The 22,989-nt window shown below is 60.7% G+C and overlaps 2 protein-coding genes across 5 annotated transcripts in view; both read left to right on the top strand.

Annotated features, from left to right (window-relative positions):
• The first annotated feature begins 6 nt into the window (after positions 1–6).
• B4GALNT4 (beta-1,4-N-acetyl-galactosaminyltransferase 4) lies at positions 7–12,729 on the top strand. 4 transcript variants are annotated; one of them, XM_040464284.1, is made up of 20 exons: positions 7–185; positions 3,232–3,332; positions 3,714–3,809; positions 3,900–3,995; positions 4,085–4,175; positions 4,259–4,359; positions 4,540–4,607; positions 4,826–4,904; positions 6,206–6,272; positions 6,417–6,551; positions 6,629–6,738; positions 6,819–6,919; positions 7,002–7,102; positions 7,202–8,096; positions 10,330–10,619; positions 10,765–10,918; positions 11,057–11,129; positions 11,241–11,394; positions 11,731–11,857; positions 12,272–12,729. In XM_040464284.1, exons 1-20 carry the CDS (start codon positions 35–37, stop codon positions 12,393–12,395), a joined length of 3,114 nt encoding a protein of 1,037 aa, XP_040320218.1. In that variant the 5' UTR covers positions 7–34; the 3' UTR covers positions 12,396–12,729. The 4 variants fall into 4 exon arrangements, with proteins under 4 accessions (XP_040320218.1, XP_040320220.1, XP_040320219.1 ...); XM_040464286.1 differs by having other exon boundaries at positions 14–120; XM_040464285.1 differs by having other exon boundaries at positions 14–120; positions 3,232–3,335.
• A 7,338-nt stretch (positions 12,730–20,067) lies between these two features.
• Positions 20,068–22,989, top strand: part of PKP3 (plakophilin 3) — a 9,598-nt gene continuing 6,676 nt past the window's right edge. Inside the window, exons 1-2 of the mRNA XM_040464287.1 lie at positions 20,068–20,204; positions 21,800–21,995. Coding sequence (XP_040320221.1) covers positions 20,124–20,204; positions 21,800–21,995 — 277 coding nt within the window. The 5' untranslated portion in view covers positions 20,068–20,123. The remainder of the gene's footprint in view (positions 20,205–21,799; positions 21,996–22,989) is intronic.

Genomic DNA, 22,989 nt, shown 5'->3' with positions numbered 1-22,989 from the left:
GAGCGCGGCCCGAGGCGGGGCGGGGCCGGGCGCGATGCCGTGGTTCCCGGTGAAGAAGATCCGCAAACAGATCAAGCTGCTGCTGCTGCTGGTGCTGGTCACCTGCGCCGCGTGGCTCACGTACGTGCACCTGAGCCTGGTGCGCCAGGGCCGCGCGCTGCGCCAGCGCCTGGGCTACGGGCGAGGTACGGGGGCGCGTCCGGGGGCGGGGGGCGGGGGCACCCCGAGGAGCGCTGGGGGGGGGCCGGGCCTCCGCACCGCGCCCGGAGACCCCCGGCCGCCCGCCCTTCCCGGCTCTGCGGTATTTGGGCAGGGGGCGCGGTTCGGCCGGGCCCGGAGCCCGATGACGTCAGCAGTGACGCCCGCGACCCTCTTGGGGAGCGTCCCCGAACCTGGGCCGACTCCGGGATGTGACCTGGAGCCAGCAGTGACGGGGTGAACAGCGGGCTCTCAGGGAGATCGCCCGCAGGCCCTGCAGGCTGGGCTTTTCAGGAAGGCCTCGCACCCCCACCGCTTGTCTCCTCAGTTTACCCGTCTGCTGGGGGAGAGAGGAGGGAGGGGTCCAGCCTCCCCTCGGGGTGGGGGTCGGGGAGGGTTTGGAGGGAGCTGACTGGTGCAGTTGGAAGGCTTCCTGAGGGGTGCCCTAACTAACCCTGTGACGAGGGGCAGGCTTTTGTGGTGGGGGTGGGGGTGGGGAAGCACAGTGATGGGGGTCCAGCCTGGGGACCCCTGAACTGCCTGGAGTAAACTTTCCCAGGCTCCTCCAGCTCACACTCCGGTGAAGACAATAAACCCACAAAGCAAATCAGTTCCTGGTGAGTGTGGTGCGAAAGAGCCAGGGCAGGGGGGTCTGGATGGCCCCTTGAAGGTGGTGCTGCCCGCCCACGACATCTGGGGGGAGAGTGTGCCTGGCAGGAGGGATGAGCCTGTGACAACCTGGTGGGAAGGGGAGAAGCAGGGAGCCTGGAACCTGGGGAAGGGGGAGGGCATGGGAGAGAGGGAAGCACCTCAGGGCACGAGTAACACTCCCCCCCACCCCCCCCACCCCACCTTAAACCTCCCAGCAGAGGCCGGAGCAGAAGCCTCCTCTGCCCAGGCAGGGAAGCTCCCAGCCGGGCTGCCCCTACCCCTTCTTAGGAAGTGTGGTGCTGGGTGCCCTTAGGGTGAGAGGTCAGGGGTGTGGGTCCCGCTTCCTCACCCTCTTCCTAACAGTGACTTTGGCCCACGGCACCCAGGGCCACTCCACTGAGGGCCTCCCTGCTCGGTTCCCTTCTGCCTCCTTTCCATGTGCCTGGACACCTGGCTCCACAGACCTCCCAGGCCAGGGGTGTGGAGCTTGTCCCAACCCCCCAGAGTCTACACCCCTCACAGCCACCACACCCATGAGGGGTCCCCAGCACAGCTCAGTCCCTAAAAGAAGCCCCCCTCCCCCAGCTATCAGCAAATAAGGCAGGATCCCAGATCGTGACCCAGTGACACAGAAGAAAACCCACCCCCCTTCCCCAGCCACCTCTGTGGCTTTCTGAGTAACCGCAGTCTTCACCAACTGACTTCCTGAGTAGCTGGGGAGTCTAGCTCAGCAACTGGGAGGGAGTAGAAGTGTGGGAACCCCATTTCTGAGGGCCTCTCTGCTCTCAGCTGGACCAGCAGACTGCCCTTACGACTCCTGGGTGAGCAGGAGCTGTTCAGCGTCCTGGAAGGTCAAACTCTCATGGGGCACCTTCCAGGAAAGCCCCAGCCCATGGGTCCTGGCTCTGGGCTGCAGCCTCTTCGTCCAGCCACCTGGGCTCCCACCAGGGTAAGGCTTGTGAGAAGCGGAGCAGCTGGACACGCCCGAGGACTTTTTGACTGTTGGGTCAGTGCTGTCTTCACTTCCAACCGGGCAGGCAGCACTGGAGCGGGACAGGGGGGTCTACCTTCCTGGTATCCTGCAGGATACCCATGTGGCAGGAGCCCTCTGGGGATCTCACTGTGCTGGACAGTGGTGGAAGCCTGGGCTGGGACCCCACCACAGAAGGCTCCTGGTACCCATGGACTTAGCTTGGTGGGCAGGGAGCATAGGGCCAGGCTGGGGGGATTTGGCCAGGAGCCTCTTAGGGGCTCACCTCCCAGCTGGACGGAGGACAGTGGGGGAGGAACCCAGAAGAAGGAGCAGGTGGGCAAGTACCACAGGGGTCCTACAGGCAGGAGACTAAGGTCAGCTCCCCTCCCCCGGAGAAGGGACTCAGGCCAATTGTGTCCACACAGGAATCTGTGGGTCTGGATTGAAGGATGGGCATGAATGTCGAAATTCCGGCTTGCCCTGGAGCAGAGGGGGTGCTCCTGGATTGGGTATCCCTGGCTGGGAGCATGGGGCTGGGGGCAGAGGTGGGATATAATAAAGCCTCCCAGAAGAGCCTTGAGTCCCAAGGTGTGGCACACCCCTCCCCCCCAGAGGACAGGGTGGGATGTTCAGGTCCACAGCTTAGGCAAGAAGCCTGGGAATTTGAGGGAGTTAGGGGCATGGGGATGGTCGGCCCTAGGATAGGGGTTGTTTATAAGGGTGCCAAGCTCTGGAGAGAGCCACAGACAGACCTAGGAGGGGTTCCTCAGGGTCACAGTCGCTGGAGCCATGTTGGCCCCCAGCCCCCCCAGCAGCCAGACCAGCATGTCTGTTCCTCTTCTGTCCAGGCTGGTGCCAGGACTCCTCTGGTCCCGAACCCCTCTTAAGGCCAGCAGGTGGCACATGTGCTGTGAGCAGGGGCTGGCTTAGCCTGAAGACAAAAGCACCAGCTTTCCAATAACAAGCGCTAGCACTGACCCTTAGCACGCAGTTCTGATGAGGGAGGGAGACGCGGAACCCTCAGGACGAGGGAAAAGTGCTGAGGGCGCAGCGCAGTAGTCCTGGGGGCCTTCCCGGAGGCAGAGCCGTGGTGAGGATGGCCAGATAAGTGTGTACGTATATGCATTAGCACGTGCACACACATGACTCTGCTCCCTGGCACCAGTCAGGGGGCTAGGAAAAGCCAGGTAGAGGGCTTGAGAGGGGGCTGCCCACCCCAGAGGCGGAATGTGGAGGAAGGACCCAGAGAGCAGTTGCACAGCCACAGGTGGGGCCCTGGGCAGCACGGGGAGCAGACTGAAGTGCGAAGGCTTCAGCAGGAGACACTGCTGTCCCCACCTGACCCCCAGCAGCAGGGGCCGCCTCGGAGCGAGCCTGGGCCCCAGTCATGCCCCACGTGCCGCCCACAGATGGTGAGAAGCTGAGCGGTGTGACGGAGGGCAGGGGCGTCCGGGCTGCGCTGTCCACACAGAGGGCGGAGGACTCCAGCGAGAGTCGGGAGGAGGAGCAGGTGGTGAGCAGGGCTGTGGGAAAGAACACGTGTGTGCGGCACACGCACACATCCCTGAGGCCACTAGCGTGCCCGTGGCCTCGGGACCCGTGGGCTGGGTGGATGGAGGACGCGGGTGCAGGCACGGAGCACAGCCCAGCCTGCAGTTCACGTCCGGCGGGCATGGGTGTGCACGAGCGTGCTGGCCAGTGCCTGCCTGGGCAGGTGTGGTGAGGGTCCCCTGGGTGTGTGTGGTTGGGGTACCATGGGTTCGGGATTTTACGGCTGGATGTGTGCAGGAGAGTCCTCGTGAGGTGTGTCCCGGTGTGTGTGTGGGGTGGGGGGGTGACCCCTCCCTGTCTTCCCATTGCTCTTGACCCTGGTGCCTTTTCTGTCCCGTAGCCGGAAGGACGGGACCCAAACATGCTGTTTCCTGTGGGGGCTGGAAAGCCACCCCCTCTGAACCTCACCCATCAGGTTCCCCCGTGGTGGGAAGAGGTGAGCTCTGCTTGGCTTGTGATGAGCTTCAGGGGAGGGCGGGGGGGGGGGGTGCTGTGCAGAAGGTAAGGCCCACCTCCCGCCCCCCAGTACAAGGGGCAGGTGAACCTGCATGTGTTTGAGGACTGGTGCGGAGGCGCCGTGGGCCACCTGAGGAGGAACTTGCACTTCCCGCTGTTTCCACACGTGAGTGCCAGTGGTAGGGAGCTGGCAGGGGGTGGGGGGCAGGGCAGGACAGGGAAAGGCTTTGACGTCAGAGGCCGCTGTCCCCCCAGACTCGCACCACCGTGAAGAAGTTGGCTGTGTCCCCCAAGTGGAAGAACTACGGACTACGGATTTTCGGCTTCATCCACCCGGCGAGAGATGGTGCGGGGGTGGGGATGTGCCAGGGAGGGGGCAGCAGGAAGGGCCCCACACCACCCCCCCTGAGCCCCTGTCCTGTGGCCTAGGAGACGTCCAGTTCTCTGTGGCTTCGGATGACAACTCTGAGTTCTGGCTGAGCCCAAACGAGAGCCCGGCGGGTGCCCAGCTGGTGGCCTTTGTGGGCAAGGTACCCTTAACCCCACAGCCCTCCCGCCCCAGCCCCTCCACCCACACCCCTATCTGTCTTCACTGGGCCTCCTCCGCCTCCGTCACCTGTCTCCTCCAGCTTCTGAGGGACGGGGACTGGATGAGGCTGGTGCCCCCAAGGAGAGGGTGAACCCCCCCACCCTTCTGTATCGCTTCCCAGACTGGCTCAGAGTGGACAGCACCTGGGGAATTCACCAAGTTCAGCTCGCAGGTGTCCAAGCCCAAGCGGTGAGTGACTGGGAGCGGGTGTGCGCCGGGGTGTATTGGGGGGCGGGGGGGGGGAACATGCACCAGCACACAGGAAACCACTGCACCTGTACTGTCGTGGCCACACTGCCATCGCCCCGAGGGACCACCCCTGAGCACCCCCCACCTTTTCTGGGGTTTCTGTTTGGGGCTCCGGGAGCATGGTAGGAGCATGTCCCCCTGACCGCTTATGTCCCCAGGCTCATGGCCTCCCGGAGGTACTACTTTGAGCTGCTGCACAAGCAGGACGACCGAGGCTCAGACCACGTGGAAGTGGGCGTGAGTGTGGCCTGCCATCCGTGGGCTTCTGGAGAATCCACGTCCCTTCCCCTGCTCTCTCTGCTCCCAACACTCCCTGCAGGACAATGGTGTGGGTCCTGCCCCCTCACCCCAGGAGTTCCCATCTAGTTAGCAAAGCAGATACTCAGGGACGGGGGCGTCCAAGATCAACTCTGCCCAGGGAGGCTTCATGGAGAAGTGGTGCTTGAGTAGAGTCTTGAGAGATGAGACATTCGTAGGGAGATCCAGTGAGGAGAGAATTGGGGTGCCTCAGGTGAACTCCAGATCTCAAGAACAGCAGAGGAACAGCAGAGTTCTTCCAGAACTCCAGAGGATCCAGTGGCCAGGCAGGGCCTGCAACGCGAACCCTGGACAGCCCAAAGCAATTGGACTTGCACTTCAGGAAAAACCCTTTGGCCACTGCTGCAGAGAGCCTGGGCGGGGGCGGATCTTTTAGACATGGTCCCTGAAGCAGGGAGGTGGGGACTGAGCCTGGCTAGGGGAGATGGGGCATTTATCAACGTTTATTTATTTTTGGGGACAGAGAGAGACAGAGCATGAACGGGGGAGGGGCAGAGAGAGAGGGAGACACAGAATCGGAAACAGGCTCCAGGCTCCGAGCCATCAGCCCAGAGCCCGACGCGGGGCTCGAACTCACGGACCGCGAGATCGTGACCTGGCTGAAGTCGGACGCCTAACCGACTGCGCCACCCAGGCGCCGAGATGGGGCATTTATCGACTGTGTGTGCTAGGCATCAACCCAGCTCAGCTGGCAGGGAGTCCAGGCTGGAAACGCAGGCTTGGGGTGATCTTGTGGAAGCCAAGGGGGTGCCAAGAAGACCCAGAATGAGCTAGGAAGGGAGAGGGCCTGGAACAGCTCCCAGGAACCCCAACTTGAGGGAGGGAGGAACCGAGTCTGCAAAGGAGGAGACTGAGAAGGAGCTGCCACAGGAATGGGGAAACAGGGAGGGTGAGGTCCAGTGAGGTGAGGGGTAGGGGCCTCTAGAAGGCTAGCTGTGACCGCCAGGAAGGCGATGGCTGCAGCATGGGGAAGGAGGCGGTGGCAAAGCCATAACCAGCGGGCAAGGAAGTGCTCAGGGTGTCAGGAAAGGCCTGGAGGGAGCATGGGAGGGGGGTGTCCCATCCACCAAGAACCCCTCTGCCATCCAACCTCCAAGCTTCCTGTGCTCTCGAAGGGGCTGTCCCCACCTGCTCCCCGTGCCCACGTTCAGAAAAGACCCATTCCTCTCCAGCTCCAGGACCACAGAGCTCTGGTCCTGACCGCTCTCTCCCTTCCCTAGTGGCGAGCCTTCCTGCCAGGCCTGAAGTTTGAGGTCATAGGCTCTGCTCACATCTCCCTGTACACAGGTGTGGAGCCCAGTGCCTCTTTGGGGAGCGGGGGTGGGCTCCTGATCTGCGGTCTCTTTGGGGTGGTCTCTGGATGTGGGTGGGGAGGGGTGAGGAGTGGTCCTTGGGTACTCCTGAGGACCCCACACATTCCTCTGTCCCCAGATGAATCGTCCCTGAAGATGGACCACGTGGCCCATGTCCCCCAGTCTCCAGCCAGCCACGTGGGGGGGCGCCTGCCACAGGAGGAGCCCAGAGCTGACATGCTGCGCCCAGACCCCCGAGACACCTTCTTCCTCAGTGAGAGGGGACCGTGGAGGGGGGGAGGGGGGGGCAGGGATACCCAGCCTGCCGCTCTGTGACCACTCCTCCCACAGCACCTCGGGTGGAGCCTTCCAGTCTGGAGAACGTGCTGGAGCCCTGCGCCTACGCCCCCACCTATGTTGTCAAGGACTTTCCAATCGCGAGATACCAGGGGCTGCAGTTTGTAAGTGCCCCTCACCAAGACCTTCCCTGAGGCCCCGGCCTCCCGCCCAGGGTCCCCTGAGCCCTCTGCCCCGCCCACAGGTGTACCTGTCCTTTGTCTACCCCAATGACCACACGCGCCTCACGCACATGGAGACGGAAAACAAGTGCTTCTACCGAGAGTCGCCGCTGTACTTGGAGAGGTGGGCGGGGCAGGCAAGGGATGGGGCGGGGGGCAGCGGCAGGTAGGGGGGGGGTCCTCTCTGATGCCCCTCACCGCCCCAGGTTTGGGTTCTATAAATACATGAAGATGGACAGGGAGGAGGGAGAGGAAGATGAGGAGGAAGAGGTGCAGCGCCGAGCCTTCCTCTTTCTCAACCCGGATGGTGAGTACCGCCCCCCGCGCGCGCGCCCCCCAGCGTGTGCCCACCTGGGCGTGGAGTGCGCCCCCCCCAGCCTGTGCCCACCTGGGCTGCTTCCCGCAGACTTCCTGGACGATGAGGAAGAGGGGGAGCTGCTAGACAGCCTGGAGCCCACGGAGGCGTCCCCCCTGCAGAGCCGCCGCCACCTCCCCCTGCCCGCGGCCCCCACAGCGCCCGGAGCCACGCCCGCCCCGCCGGTGCCTCCCAGCCCCGGAGACCTGCCCACCACCCGGCGCTCCCGGGCGCTGAGCTGGGCCGACCGGGCCGCGCGCCCCCTGCCCCTCTTCTTGGGCCGCGCCCTGCGCCCCCGAGCTGCGGCTCAGCAGCAGCCCCCGAAGGTGTATGTGACGCGGGTGCGGCCGGGACTGCGGGCGCCTCTCGGCCCACGCGGCCCACCCTGGCCGCCCTTCCCCGGAGTCTTCCTCCGCCCCAGACCTCTTCCCCGGGTGCAGCTGCGGGCGCCCCCACGGCCGCCGCGGTCTCGAGGCCGCAGGACCGGTGGTTCCCCGGGCGCAGAGCTGAGGCCCCCGGCCCGGGCGCAGGCCACCCAGGGGAGCCTGGAGGGCCAGCCGCGCTTGCTGGGACTCCCAGCTCCGACCGCGGCCGCGAACCTGTCGTCGGAAGCTCAGCCCGTGACCTCCTTCCTGAGCTTGTCCCAAGTGTCCAGGGCGCAGCTGCCTGCAGCGGGCGATGAGGAGGAGGCAGACGATGACGACGACGGGGCGCGGGGCGAAGATGAGGACAGCGAGGAGGCCGCGGGAGCCCCCCGAGGCCGCTGGCGCGAGGACGCCATTGACTGGCAGCGCACGTTCAGCGTGGGCGCCGTGGATTTCGAGCAGCTACGCTCTGACTGGAACGACCTGCGCTGCAACGTGTCGGGAAACCTGCAGCTGCCCGAGGCCGAGGCCGTGGACGTGGTGGCCCAGTACATGGAGCGGCTCAACGCGCGCCACGGCGGGTGCGTCCGGAGTGTGCGCGTGGGAGGGGAGGCCCTAGAGGACGTGCGCCTGGGAAGGGGAGCACCTGGGGGTTGGTGAATGTTGGGGGGAGGGCATATGGGAGGGGAGGCTCTGGAGGGGGTGCCTGTGAAGGGGAAGCCCTGGGAGGTGCGTGTGGGAGGGGAGGCCCTGGGAGGATGTGCGCCGGGGAAGGGGAGGCCCTGGAGGGGTGAGTGTGGGAGGGGAGGCCCTGGGGAATGCGTATAGGAGGAGAGGAGAGGGGAAGGGGGCGTTCCTGGGAAGGAGAGGACCTGGGGGGTGAGTATGGGAGGGTCGGGGGGTCATGTAGGAGGGGAGGCCCTGGAGGAGGTGAGTGTGGGAGGGGAGGCCCTGGGGGGGGGGGGGGGGGGGGGGAGGGAGGCCCTGGGAAGTGTGTGCCTGGGAAGGGGAAGTCCTGGCCTCTGTGGAACCTTCAGACCTTCCCAGGGTTTAACAGGGTGCTGGTCTGGGCATGGCACACGGACCTCCAAGGGAAGAGCTGTCTCTCCCTGTCTCTTCCCTGTCTCTTCCCTGTCTCCTGGGGCTTCTTAGTGTCCAGGGTCCCTGTTCAGTGTTAGAAGCCTCACCTCCTCACAGGCACCCAGGGTGGGCTCCCTTGTCCTGAACCTCCAAACCCACCCTGTCACCTTGGGCCTGAACCCAAGAATGAATCTGAACCAGCCAGGGCTCTCTTCCAAGTAGAGACCCAAAGGTCAGGCTGAGAGTCCCTGGACCCCTCCTCGCCTTCTGGTACAGGGCTCCTGGGTCTTCCCAGAGGGTCTTTCTCCAGCTCAGGGGAACGCAGGGCTCCTGCCCCATTGCTGCCTCTGATCCCCGCCCCCACCCCCCAGGAATCCAGGCCTGTCACCACCCCCATATGTAGGCTAGCGGGGCAGAGAATGGGAGGCCCCGAAGTTGGCCCCAAAGGAGACACTGGTGGGTTCTGTGAGCCTTAAAAGAGGAGTAGAACCAGTACAGACAGCACTGGTAGGCAAAGGCACTGGGGCAGGAGGCCAGGGGCCCGGTGTGCAGAGGACGGAGAAGGGGCCATCGTGGGCCTCGAGCAACCTGCTCAGGACTCCCTTTTTCTTGCAGACCGTACCAGGTTTCGAGCAAGACAGGGGCCGACCTGTTGGGGTTGCAGACAGGCCTGTTGCTGCCTTGGAGGGGAGTGGACAGGATGGGAAGCCCACAGGGGCCATGACTGCCTGGCTTGTGCCAGGGCAGCGATGAGATGCTGTGGGAAGGGCAGGGATTTGATTCTAGGTGGCTGAGTTCTTGGCTCAAAGCTTCGTGAGAGTAGGGTGTGGGTGGGCCTAAGGACTGAGAGTTCAGAAAGACCCAGAGTGTTTGGGGCAGAAAGTCCCTGACGCTTGGGGAGAGCACAGTGGGAATGGCGGGGTTTGCAGGGAGGAGTGGGGACTCCTTGGGGGTCACACAGGTAGGCTCCCATGGTCAGGGGGCTGCAAAGGGAGGACATTTGGAGAAAGGAAAAAGCCACTTTAGTCAAGGGCAGGGTCCTGTTTTCCCAGGATGAGAAGCCTCTGCTTGGTAACAGAGTGGAGGACGAAGGCGCTCAGCAGGGCCAGAAGGAGGGAAGGGGCACAAGAGGCTCAGGGTAGGCCCAGTGGCATCTTCCCCCGGGTCAGGATAGCCCCGGGGCTGGTGCCAGGAGAGGCAAAAGGGAGGCTTATCTGAGGAGCCTCGGAAAGAGCCGGGGAGGATTGGGGCAAGCTTGCAGATTGGATACCCCAGAAAAAAAGAGCCAGTGCGGGAGGAAGCCGGCTCACTCAGCACGAGGGGACGCTGAAGGCAAGCTCGAGTCGGCTTAAGGCCCTAGAATGTCAGTGTAAGACCAGCGAACCTCGTCCTGTGGACAGTGGGTGGCGCCGTCATAAAGGTCACTGTGGATGCGTGAGCGGTGACACGGAGACCACAGAGGAGGCTGCCCTAGGGAGGGGAGGCACGAAACGGGCGCCCGCCCTCTCGGAGCTCCCCGGCAGGACGCGGCGTGGTCGGGGTATGGCAGCCTGGGACACGAGGGAACTCACGGCAGCTGCCCCAGCCCGTCTTCTGAGTGGCCGCCTGGTTTTCTGGGGCTGGGGGCGACCCGCAGGGACACTCGGGGGGGGGGGGGGGGGGGAAGGGGGGCAGGGAAGAGGGAGGGCCGCAAGCTCGGAGCCCAAGCGTGCCGACCCAGCCCCCGCTTCCCAGGCGCTACGCGCTTCTGCGCATCGTGAACGTGGAGAAGCGCCGGGACTCCGCGCGCGGAAGCCGCTTCCTGCTGGAGTTGGAGCTGCAGGAGCGCGGGGGCGGCCGCCTGCGCCTGTCAGAGTACGTCTTCCTGCGACTGCCCGGAGCCCACGCGGGAGGCGCCGACGCCGACGGAGAGAGCCCGGAGCCCGCTCCCGCCGCCCCCACGCGCCCCGACGGCCGCCCCGAGCTCTGCCGGCCGCTGCGCCTGGCCTGGCGCCAGGATGTGATGGTACACTTCATCGTGCCAGGTGCGCGGGACCGCCTCGGGCCCGGGCACCTGGGACGTGGGCTGGGCTTCCCCGAGCCCGCGCGGCCAGTGGGAGCGCCGCTGGCCGTGCACCGGCTCCCGCGGAGTCAGGTCGGGGTGGGCTCAGCGGCACCACCTTCCTCCAGTGAAGAACCAGGCGCGCTGGGTGGCCCAGTTCCTGGCGGACATGGCCGCGCTGCACGCCCGCACGGGGGACTCGCACTTCAGCATCACCCTGGTGGACTTTGAGAGCGAGGACATGGACGTCGAGCAGGCGCTGCGCTCTGCCCGGCTGCCCCGGTAACAGCGCCCCCGCCCGGGACGGCCGAGCGCGTCTTGCCTCCCCCGCCCCTTCCGGGACGCGGGTCTTCTAGCCCCGGCCCGCCGGGGTCAGGGCCTGTGACCTCCTGCCCCCGCTCTCCTCCCCACCTCCCCCAGGTACCAGTACTTGAGGCGAACTGGAAACTTTGAGCGCTCGGCGGGCTTGCAGGCTGGAGTGGACGCAGTGGAGGTGCGTGGGAGGGTTGGGAGAGCAGGGAGAGCCCGTCCGGACCACCAAGGAAGGAAGTCGCTGGGGGAGCGGAGGGGCGTGCTCAGGCCTCCCCGTGACCTCGGCCTCCAGGATGCCAGCAGCATCGTTTTCCTCTGTGATCTGCACATCCACTTCCCGCCCAACATCCTGGACGGCATCCGCAAACACTGCGTGGAGGGCAAACTGGCCTTTGCGCCCGTGGTCATGCGCCTGGGCTGTGGGAGCTCGCCGGGGGACCCGCACGGTAATGCCCTGGATGCCCCCCCATGCCCCAATAACACTGGGAGTTCCACCAACGGCAGGGTGAGGCCCAGGCCCCTGGGGGCCTCTCCAAACCCTGGAGGTGGAGCTGGGGATCCATCAATGCCCCGCCTATTGCCTAGGACCCCAGAGCCTCCAGTGTCATGCCTGGGAACCTCCTCCAGCACCCCAGTCGTGTGCAGGGCCACAGGTTATGACCCCACACAGAAGAGGGACTCTTGACACCCCTCTGAGGATGGGACCCTGCAGCAGACCCCCTCCGGAGGCTGGGGAGGAAGGCTTGCAGGTTCTGGTGTCTGAAGGGCACCTTCCTACCCAGGTTACTGGGAGGTGAATGGCTTCGGCCTCTTCGGGATCTACAAGTCAGACTTCGACCGCGTCGGGGGCATGAACACTGAGGAGTTCCGGGACCAGTGGGGGGGCGAGGACTGGGAGCTCCTGGACAGGTGACTGCCCCCCATCTCGGGGACTGAGGATACCTCCTCTGAGCGGGGAGGGTACCCCAGGGTCCTCACGTGCTGCAGGGACTTCCGCTTCGTATCCCAGGATCTGTGACCCCACCCCACCCCACCCCACACCTCTTCCTAGCTCTAGGGTTCTGCAGACTCGGGAACAGCCTTGCAACAAATTGTGTCCCCAGATCCTGTAGGCCCAGTGGTGGCCCTGAGTCCCCATCTCCCACTGGGGTCCCACAGTAGTGGAAGGCCTGACACCCCTAGCCCTTGGGCCAGGGTCCTGAGCACTTCCATGCTGCCCTGCCCCCAGGCTCCGGAAGAGCCAGGGCAGCCACAACTATCCCCCTACCACCCAGATCCTATAGGCACCCCTCTCCAGGGTCCTGACACCCCCTTTCCACCCAGGGTCCTGCAGGCAGGGCTGGAGGTGGAGCGACTCCGAGTGCGGAATTTCTACCACCACTACCACTCCAAGCGGGGAATGTGGGGCGCACGTGGCCGGAAGGGCTCCCGCACCGAGGGATCCTGAAGACCAGGCAACCCCCTCCCGGCCCCTGGCCGCCGTCCCGTGGTGGGGGCTGGAGGCCGGGCCCTGAGCCTGGTCCCTGGGAACCCCGGCAAGGCTTATCGCAGGGGAATGGCCACCACCTGTGCCTGGCCCAGCGAGGCCACCGCCCCCTTTGTGCCCCTCCCCAGAGAGGCAGCCTTCACAGCTGGTTGGGGCCCGGGCTTGGTCTCCACACTCTGCGCGATGATTTCTGTGAAATTTTGCTGTAGCGATGACGTTGTTTTCAGGATTTCCGAGAGTTCTGTCTGTTCCGTTTTTTATTCAGAATGAAATGAAATATTTTTTTTAGTTCTGACTTGTCCTCTGCCTGGTTCTCTTGGGAGGGCAGAGATAAGCCTCAGTGACTGCCAGGAGCCCTGCCCTCACGGGCACTCTCTCTGCCCCTGAGGCCCCTTCCTGTCCCACAGCAGCGGCGGCTACCGACCCCACCCTCTCCCGAGACCACTCTCTTCCTGCCCTCTCCTCTTGACCTTCAGAGGTGGGACCTGGAGGTGAAAGGGCTTCGGGCCTCTTTCCTGCTGCTCGGTGCCCGTGGAGTCATGTGGCCACCAGTGACAGACACGGGGCAGGGCCTGCACAGCTTTGAGAAAAGAACGTTCGGTCATTTCACTCCTTTTGAAAACAGAACTTGGATGTTAGCCCTACCCGGTCTTCCTAGAAGGTCAAGGTGAACTCGGCACCCGTTCTGTGGCCACGTTGGGAGTGGCACTCAGGGCTGAGCTGCCAGAAGCAGGAAACCCAACTCAAGCTGGTTTACGCCATGATGGGGGTGGGGGGGGGGGGGGGCGTGATTCTTTTACTTCTGTTCGTGTCAGTGGAAGTTCAGGGTCAGGAGCACACTAGGAGAGTGCTGACCCAGAGGCTGGATGATGCTGTCGAGGCCCAGCCCCTCCCTGGGGGTCTCAGCTGTCTGAAGATGGGTCCCAGCGCTCTGCCTGGTACTAAGCAGCTGCCTATATGAGGTCCTTGTGGCTGCCGTGACAGATTTCCAGAAACACAGAATGTATGACCTCCATGTTCTGTAGGTCAGAAGCCCAAAAACAAGGTTTCTGTGGCCCGATCTGGAGGCTTTAAAAAAATTTTTTTAACATTTATTTATTTTTGAGACAGAGACAGCATGAACAGGGGAGGGTCAGAGAGAGGGAGACACAGAATCTGAAACAGGCTCCAGGCTCCGAGCTGTCAGCACAGAGCCCGATGCGGGGCTCAAACTCACGGACCGCGAGATCGTGACCTGAGCTGAAGTCGGCCGCTAACCGACTGAGCCACCCAGGCGCCCCTGGAGGCTTTAGAGATGAATCTGCCTTGTCCTGTCCCCACTTTTAGAGGCCACTTGAGTTCCTTGGCTCAGGGCTGCTGCTCATGTCAAAGCCAGCAGCTTCAGAGCCCTCCCTTCCTGTGTCTGTCACCTCTGCTTCCATCATCACATCTCTCTGGCCCTCCTGCCTCCCTCTTGTAAGGACATGTGTGGTTACGCTGCTCCCCTCCATTATTCCCGGATAATCTCCCCATCTCCACCAACATTCTTTACGTAATCACATCTGCAAAGTTCTTTTTGCCATGTCAGTTGACAGCCACAGGTTCCAGGGTTAGGGCCTGGATTCTTTGGGGCCATAGTTCTCTGTACCTCCTCACTGACATTCAGTGGGAAGGCAGTACATGCACCCAGCAGCCCAAATAACCCTTGTGAGATTGACCCAAGTTGTCTCCTTAGGTCATACCTCACCATGAACATGGGGCAGCAGGAAAGATTCCAATGAAAGAAGAACCAGATGGATACCACCATCTGGCCCTGAGAAGACTCTAGAAATGACCCTGCTGGAAGGGACATTGACCACTGCCACTGCTGACCAGGGTAGCCAGCAGATGTGTGTAGACACCAAGTCCCATGTAATAACGTGGGCCTCACAAGTCCTGCGGGTCCACGGAGCGCGAGTGCCTACAGGGCAGAGGACACCACCACGCTGCCACATACCTGCTCAGAAGCTACCAGATGCCTTTAGCTCACACTGCCCACTTCTCCCCAAGTATCTAGTTCAAGTATCTAGTGAGTGGGAATTTTCTGCACTCACAGATATTTCATAACAAGAAAAAAACGAGTGCTGGATTTAGAAATACATTCTCAGGGCGCCTGGGGGACTCAGTTAATCCCACTTCAGCTCAGGTCATGATCTTGCAGTTCATGAGTTCGAGCCCTGTGTCAGGCTCTGTGCTGAGGGTTCAGAGCCTGGAGCCCGTTTAGGATTCTGCGTCTCCCTCTCTCTCTCTGCCCCTCCCTGGTTCACACCCTGTCTCTCTCTTTCAAAAATAAATAAACATTAAAAAAAGGAATACATCCTCTAAAGGGCAGGGGGCATGCAAGCAACAGGCAGATGAAGCCTCACACCAAAAAAAAAAAAAAATTACTTCCAGAAGCAGAAAAAATCTCAAAATCACATATAATCTGGACTATACATAAACCATAATTTATTAATCCATTTTAACAACTGTTCATTGAACACCGACTGTGTTAGGTGCTGAGGAAAGGTGAACAAAAGAGACAAGAGTCTGTCCTTGTAGAACTTGGCAGATGAGAGACAGAATAAGAAAACGTCTAGCATATTAGATGGTGGCAACTGTTGTGGAAAAAATTAAGCCAGGAAAGGGAATAGTAAGTTTGAGTGAGACTGCAGTTGTAAACAGTGGTCAGAAAAAGCAAGTCTGGGAAGGTGACATCCCAGAAAAGATCTGAAGGCTGTAAAGCTACCAAGGATGCCACTGGGGGTACAAGGGCTCAGAGGTGACACTTGAGGACTTTTTTTTTTTTTTTTTTTTTTAATTAGCAGTAAATGCCTCTCACCACTCCGTTTCAACAACATTGGAAGTACAGCTGACTTCCAGGTTAGGGGCAAAATCCCTGCACAGTCAAACATCTGTGCGTAACTTTTGACGCCCCCAAAAGTTAACTACTTACAGCCTACTGTTGACGGGCAGCCTTACCGATAACAACCAATTGACACATGTATTTTAAATATGTGTATTATATATTGTATTCTTGAAATAAGCTAGAAAAAATGTTATTAAGAGAATCATAAAGAAGAGAAAATACAGCACAGTACTGTATTTATTTTTTAAAAAATCCACCAATAAGTGGACCCGCACGGCACAAACCCATGTTGTTCAAGGGTCAACTGTACTAGCTAATGCAATAAGACAAGAAAAAGAAATAAAAAGTATACATAAGGGAAATAAAAGGGTTACATACATGAATGGCTTTGTTTGCTGATGATCATCTATGTAGAAAATCTAAAAGAATCAGCAAAAAAAAAAAAAAAAAAAAACAAAAAGAAAAAACCCTCCTGGAATTAATAAGCAATTGTAGCAATGTTGCAGGCTATAATAAGGTTAATACACAAAAGTCAATTGTTTTCCTATACACCAGCAATGAACAATTGGAATTTGAAATTTAAAAAAAAAATTTTTTTAACGTTTATTTATTTTTGAGACAGAGAGATAGAGCATGAATGGGGGAGGGTCAGAGAGAGGGAGACACAGAATCTGAAACAGGCTCCAGGCTCTGAGCTGTCAGCACGGAGCCCGACGCGGGGCTCGAACTCACGAACCGCGAGATCATGACCTGAGCCGAAGTCGGCCGCTTAACTGACTGAGCCACCCAGGCGCCCCTGGAATTTGAAATTTATAACACAATACCATTCACATTAATACCAAAAAAATTAGTTACTTCAGTTAAATCTAACAAAATATGCACGAGATCTATATGAGGAAAACTACAAGCCTGTAATGAACAAAATCAAAGAAAAATCAACTAAATGGAGAAATATCCGTGTTCATCAATAGGAAGACTCAATATTACCATGATGCCTGTTCTTTCCCAACTTGATCTGTAGATTCAATGCAATCCCACTTAAAACCATAGCAGGCTATTCTGTGGATATCAACAATTGATTCTAAAGTTTATACGAAGAGGCGAATGGCCCAGAATGGCCAACACAACACTGAAGGAGAAGAACAAACTTCGGTGGATGCCACCTGACTGAAAAGCTAGTGATCGAGACTGTGATGTTGATGGAAAGTAGACAAATAGGTGAATGGAACAGAACGGAGAGCTCAGAAACAGACCCACATAAACACGGTCCTTGACAAAGGAACAAAGACCGTTTCTTCAACGACATTGCTGGGCCAGCTGGACGTCCACGTGCAACAGACACAGACCTTAAACCTTCGCAAAGGTTAACTCGAAATGGATCCTAGGCCTTAATGTAAAACACGAATCTATAAAACCCTTAGAAGATAACATAGGAGAAAACCTGGATGACCTGGGGCATGATGATGACTTTTTAGACATGACACGAAAGGCATGGTCCATGAGAGTAGTAATTGGTAAGCAGGACTTCATGAACTTCCGTGAAAGACAGTATCGAGAGAATGAGGAGACAAGTCACAGCCAGGGAGGAAATATTTGCAAAAGACACATCTGATAAAGGACTGTTATCCAAAATACGGAAAGAACTCTTCAGACTCAATAATAACAAAATAAACAACAAAACAAAACATTTTTAAAATGTCTTTTTGTAGTTGTTTAATTATTTTTGAGGCAGAGAGAGACAGAGCGTGAGTGTGGGAGGGGCAAGGAGAGAGGGAGACACAGAATCTGAAGCAGGCTCCAGGCTCCGAGCTGTCAGCACAGAGCCCGATTCGGGGCTTGAACCCGCGAACGGTGAGATCATGACCTGGGCCGAAACCAGACGCTTAACTGACTGAGCCACCCAGGTACGCCAAAACAAAACATTTTTAAATAAACAGTAAAAAGTGGTCCAGAGACCTTGACAGGCACTTCACCAAAGAAGATACACGGATGGCAAGTGAGCACACGAATGGCCGCTGTGTGTCCTGCGTCATCAGGAAATGAAAATTAAAACGACGAGATCCTTCTACACACCTGTTAGAATGGCCCAAATCTGGAACACTGACAGCAAACGCTGACGAGGACATTGGGCACCAGGAACTCTGTCATTGCTGGTGGGAATACACACTGGTGTGGCCACCCTGGAAGACACTTGCCAGTTTCTCACACAGCTGAAAAGACCAGTGGTTATCAGGGGTTGTAAGGGTGGGGGAAGGGATGAGTAGGCCGAGGGTTTTAGGGCAGTGAAACCACTCTGGCTGACACAATGATGGGCACATGTCATTACGTATTTGTCCAAGCCCACAGAGTATGCACCACCAGTGTGGACTGTGGACTTTGGTGGTAATGATGTGTCCATGTAGGCTTGTGAGTCGTAACGAATGTATCACTCTGGGGGGGCATGCTGGGAAGGGGGGAGTCTTCCCCGGGGGGGGCGGGGAAATCGCCGTACCTTCCTCTTAATTTTGCTGTGAACCTAAAACTGCTCTAAAAAATTCAGTCTTCTTTAAAAATCAATGATAAAAACCAGGGACACAGAAGACAAGTCCAAGAAAAGTGCACAAAATGAAATGGAAAAGAACAGAGCTAAAAGCGATTTCTGAGGAGACAAGAGAAGAAAAGTATGTGAGTGATGTAGCAGGAGAAGACTTTTCTGAAATAAATACATGCCAGGATCAAAAGTTTGAACCAACTGATGCCAGAAATTTAGCCAATGCACAGGCACAGGTGGTCAGCGGGCTTCAGAGGTGAAGATCCCGGAGAACACGGCCCGGGTCGGGGCGGTTCGGGGCAGGGCGGGTCAGCGCCGGTTTCTCCTGCGGGGCAGGAGAGCTCCCGGGGAAAGCTGCACACATCTGGGTCACACCTGCCTTCCCCAGAAGAGCCCCAGGTGCCTAGAAGAGTTCAGGACACATCTGACCAACACACAAGGGACGGACGGACGGACGGACGGACGGACAGATGCGGGGGAACAGCTGGGTGGATGGGTGTGGAGATGCAGAGTGCCACCCCGCTCCCTGGGCCACCTGGCGCCCGTATCCTTCACCTACCTTCCACGCCAAAGGCGCAAGGCAAGAGGTGGGGGCACAGAGGATGCCAGGTCCCAAAGGTCCCAACCAGGGTCCCCGGGAATTAGACGCAGAGGGCAGCCTGCCCACAGGGCCAGGGGGTTGGTGGCCATCGCGCTAACCCAGGTGGGCTCTGTGGACGAAGCGGGCGCAGGCTGCATTTGGCGGGATCCCAGCCCGTGGAACGTTGGAAGCTTTGCGAGCGTGGGCACAGGCTCACAGACAGGAAGCCTGGGAGGCTGCGCCCGGGGTGGGGGGGGGGGTGCTGGAGCGGGAAGGAAACAAGATGTGAGCCTTGGCCCTCCCGCCGCCAGTGAGCTGCTGCGCCCTCCCCTCCAGCCGTCAGCTCCCGGCAGGTTCGCCGATCCACCCCCACCCTTGCGGGCTGTGTGGTCCCAGGCAATCCGCTTAACCGCTCTGTGCGCCAGCGCCCACATTTGTTGTCGATATTCTTTTGCGGCAAACTTTCCCCATCTTCTGCTCCCTAATAACCACTACTCCACACCCCGCTCCCGATGGTGGGGTAGGGCTGGGGTGCCCTCTGGGCCCCTCCTCCAGTTCCAGGTCACTGAAGCCAGCACTAGGGGGTCCTCCTTCCACCCCCTCCCTCCACTCTGGCACTGAGCCCTGGAGGCCTCCCCATCCCTTGCCCCCTGATTTTTGTCCCCCGCTCCTCTTCCAGAGGTTTTTCTAACAGCCGCCTGGGGGTCCCCACCTCCAGTCGACCACCTGGCACATCCCCTATGCCCAGTGCAATGGAGGAGTATAAATGCTAAGTCACCCCACTCAAGCTGCCACAGCCTTTCCTTCGAACTCCCCAGAGCAGAGTCCAGGCTCCCCCCAGGAGCTGCCCACCTCCCAAGTGAGAGCCTAACTTACTCCCCCGTGGAGGCCCCAGGCCTCAGGTTCTCAACACTGATGATGCACCATAAGCCATCTGGAGGGTGAGACGCGGGTTCCCAGGCCCTGCCCCACAAACGGCCCTATCCGTTTTCTAAGCTCCCTAGATGGATCTTCCATTTGCCACAAATCCACCTCCCCCAGGAAGCCTACTATGAAGCCTAGGCTTGAATCTTCCTTGCACTACAGGGAAAGGGGAACTCTGAGGAGGACAGAGCAGAAGGCTGGTCGCAGAGGCCAGATGTGGCTCCCAGCCTGGGCTTCAGAGTGCTGGTAACAGGTCTGGGCCACGGCCAGCCCCCTGGCCCTGCGGTGGTTACAGCGCCCAGAATCCCAGACTTCCTAGGAACGCTGGGCCACAGAGGTAAGAGGTCCATGGTGGGGGAGGGGTCCACATGTCCTCAGGGATGCTCAGCACAGCTTTGGGGCAGTGGGAGCCAGCCGTGCCACCCCAGCAAAGCCCCCTCCACTCCTCTGCAGCCCCGGCTGACCCGGCGTACCCCTGGGGCTACCCCACAAGCCCTTTGAACCCCTACCTGCAGCCTCGAGGCTGGTTCCCCAGGCAGGGCCCCAGGTGGGCCCAGGTAGACCCCAGATGGAGGGCGGGCCCGAGGCCCGTGCCAGGCGTGTGCCTTCAGGTGAGCTCAGCGCCGCACAAACTTGTCTCCCAGGATTTTTCCACACAAAACACGTCTCCCAGGGAAGCAACCGGTCTGATGAGCTAGGCGTGCGGGCGTTCCCACCCCGCCCTCCTGGTGCCCCCACAGTCCCGTCCTGCAGTGAGAGGCCGCCCCAGACGGACGCGCTGGGCCTGGGATGGAGTCCAGGACCCCTCTGCCTGTAGCAGCGGCCTCCGGGTTGAGCCATGGAGCCTGCAGGATCCAGACCCCCAGCACGGTAGGTCTCCCACCCAAGCGCCCACCTCGGCCCAGCAGTCCCACCCCAGGCTTCACCTTGACCTTTCCGAGGACCCTCCCCTCCCCTTTGAGCCTGTCCCCACCCTGCCCCTTCCTCTCCAGCACTGACCTCACTCCTAGGCCGGCCTTCTGACCCTGACCTCCCTCCTCACCCCCAGGCCCCCATCCACCATCCCCACCTGGGGCCACATCCCCTGAAAAGACTGATTGCAGATTAAGGCAGTTGTCTTCAGGGGCCAGGGTAAGGGACTCCCGCGGGAGAGAGGAGGCTGTTAGGGTGGGCCCCACAGTGACTCCTCAAGGGGGCCCCAGGAGGTACCTGAAGCCACTCAACCCCCCCACCCCTCCAGCCCTGCCCAGCTCACCCCTTGCCCCTACTCCATCCACCAGGGGCCTATCCTAGATTCACTCCAGGCCTACCCAGGAGGCCTTGCAGCATGCTGGTCCAGCTGGATGGGAGCACCCCAGGGAGACTTTCTGGGGGCAAGCCCTGATAGGCCCGGGCCCCCCTCCCCACCCCTGATGCCGACCCCTCCTAATCACTGTTCTGCCAGATTCCTGGGTTCTTCGTCCCCTGACACAGCCTCTGCTCCTGCACCCCCAGCCTGGACGGGGGGGGGGGGGGCGCGCCCGGGGGGGGGGGGGGGCTCTGAGTCAATGCCTTGTGGCAGTCCTGCCTACCCTGCCCCATCAGAGCTCTGTTGAGCTGAGCCCTGACTCACATGTAGGGAATGGCCTTCTACCTCACAGCCTGGGGGGCAGAAGCCAGGGAGGGGTGAGAGAGAGGGCCAAGCCAGCCCTTTGGAGGCCTCTGCAGAAGTTGGGGATATGGGAGCAACTTCTGGGGTCTACAGGACAGAGATCCAGAGGGTCACAAGACTAGGGTGTGGGCCAGTCTATCTGTATGCTTCTGGGGTCTCCTGGGCACCAAAGATCGAGGTCCATGGGGCCCTCTTCTACCCGAAAGCTCCCCCACCCCAAGTCCTTTGTCCTCAGTCCTCACCCTTAGCCCCTGATTCCTAATAGTGACCCAGGATGCTGACCCCTGCCTGGCTCGGGGCCCCCAGTCACCCAGGGAGGGAAGATCCCTCCCTTTAGACTCCTGGAGGTGGCTGGCCGTAGCTTCCCCAGTGACCTAACCTGGCCCTTCCCTGACACTCAGGACAGTGGGGCCTGATTACCCCGCCCCTACCCCAAAGGCCCCACTGTGGCCGGGGAACCCAGATGGGCCCGGACCCTGCCGCCCCGTCCCGGAACGGGCGGAAGGAACGGGGAGGCCGGGCCGGGACGTGGGGCCTGTTCTTCCGCCCAAATTCCACCTTAAGCTGGTGGTGGCCCCTCCCTCTCACCTGGCCCAGGTGTCCCCGCCCCCAGCCAAGCTCAGGGCTGGGCAGGCGTCTGTCTCCAGGCTGGCTCTGGGCGAGGCCAGTGGGGAGGGGACTTCGGGGACGGGACGGTGAAGACTGCTCAGGCCGAGGAGGCCCCGGCGGCGGTGGCGGCCCAGGCCGGGCGCACACCCAGCCCCGCGCGCCTGCCGCCATGCAGGACGGTAACTTCCTGCTGTCGGCCCTGCAGCCCGAGGCCGGCGTGTGCTCCCTGGCGCTGCCCTCCGACCTGCAGCTGGACCGCCGGGGCGCAGAGGGGCCCGACGCTGAGCGGCTGCGGGCGGCCCGTGTCCAGGAGCAGGTCTGCGCCCGCCTCCTGCAGCTGGGCCGGCAGGCGCGGCACAACGGGGCGGCGGAGCCCGAGGGCGCCACCGAGGTGGCCAGAGGTAAGCGGGCGCCTGCAGGGTGGGTGCCGGGCAGCGGGAATGGCAGTGGGCAGAGGTGGCCTCGGTGGGTGTGGCAGTACGAGGGCCAGAGGCCGGGGTAGAGCCGGCATGGGGTTCAGCGCCCTGACTCACCGAGGCCTCGCACTGAGTCACCCGCCCCGCCCGCCAGGTGTGGGAGAAGGCATGGGTGCGGCCTCCCACCAGCCGGCAGGGACCCCCGAGCTCGGGCCCCGCCGCCCCTTCCGCCCCGAGCGCCGCCGTCGGCACATGGCAGGATCGGCACATGGCAGGCCACCCGGGCCTGCCTCTGTCGGCAAAACGGGACCGCGCACACGTCCGGTCCCACGTAACACAGGCTCGCACGCGGCCTCGGGCGCGCAGACATACACGTCAGTCCCACTAAGACACAAACACCCTGAGACACAGACACCCAGACTCCAGCGTCCCTCCCCACCACCCTCCAGGCCCCAAGGGAATAAGCAGACAGAAACGTGAGGGGGCGGGTCTGGGAAGCCTGGACCAGAGCCACCTGCCTGTCTGGACCCGGGTCTCCCTGTGGAATTGCGGCGGGGTGGGGGTGGGGGCCCGCAGGAGTGACCCAGATATTATTCCCGAGAACATCAGGTGGGGGAGGGCCCCCTCGGTGCGGGCAGACCGCCCTGTGTCGGAACCCCGGCTCTACCAGGGTGTGTGTGAGTTCGAGAGCAAATGCGTGAGTGTGCATGCATGTGTGTGTGGATGTGTGTGTGTGCATGTGGGCGCATGCCTGTTAAAGGATCCCACAGACACAGTGAGTTCAGAGCAGTTGTTCTAGAAATGCCATTTCCTCCCTGGCCAGACTGCAGCAACAGGGATCAAGGTTAGATAGTAAGGTGAACTTCCCAGGATGTCAGGAGCCAAGACACCAGTTCCACAGTGGTTCACGTGACCTTTAGAGGGCCCTTTCCCAGGACAGGTCTCCAGATGCTGGCCAGACGGGGGGGGGGGGGGGGGG

The sequence above is a fragment of the Herpailurus yagouaroundi genome, unplaced genomic scaffold (genome assembly GCF_014898765.1).
Source record: "Herpailurus yagouaroundi ecotype Mexico unplaced genomic scaffold, PumYag 438, whole genome shotgun sequence".
NCBI classification, from domain to species: Eukaryota; Metazoa; Chordata; class Mammalia; order Carnivora; family Felidae; genus Herpailurus; species Herpailurus yagouaroundi.
Note: the sequence above shows the minus strand (reverse complement) of the source record. Positions and strands in the feature narration are given on the sequence as shown.

Coding starts and splice junctions, on each gene's coding strand:
- B4GALNT4 (XM_040464283.1), top strand. CDS start 35: ATGCCGTGGTTCCCGGTGAAGAAGATCCGCAAACAGATCAAGCTGCTG. Junction 3,996..4,084: donor ACTTCCCGCTGTTTCCACAC/GTGAGTGCCAGT, acceptor CTGTCCCCCCAG/ACTCGCACCACCGTGAAGAA. Junction 4,905..6,205: donor CAGACCACGTGGAAGTGGGC/GTGAGTGTGGCC, acceptor TCCCTTCCCTAG/TGGCGAGCCTTCCTGCCAGG.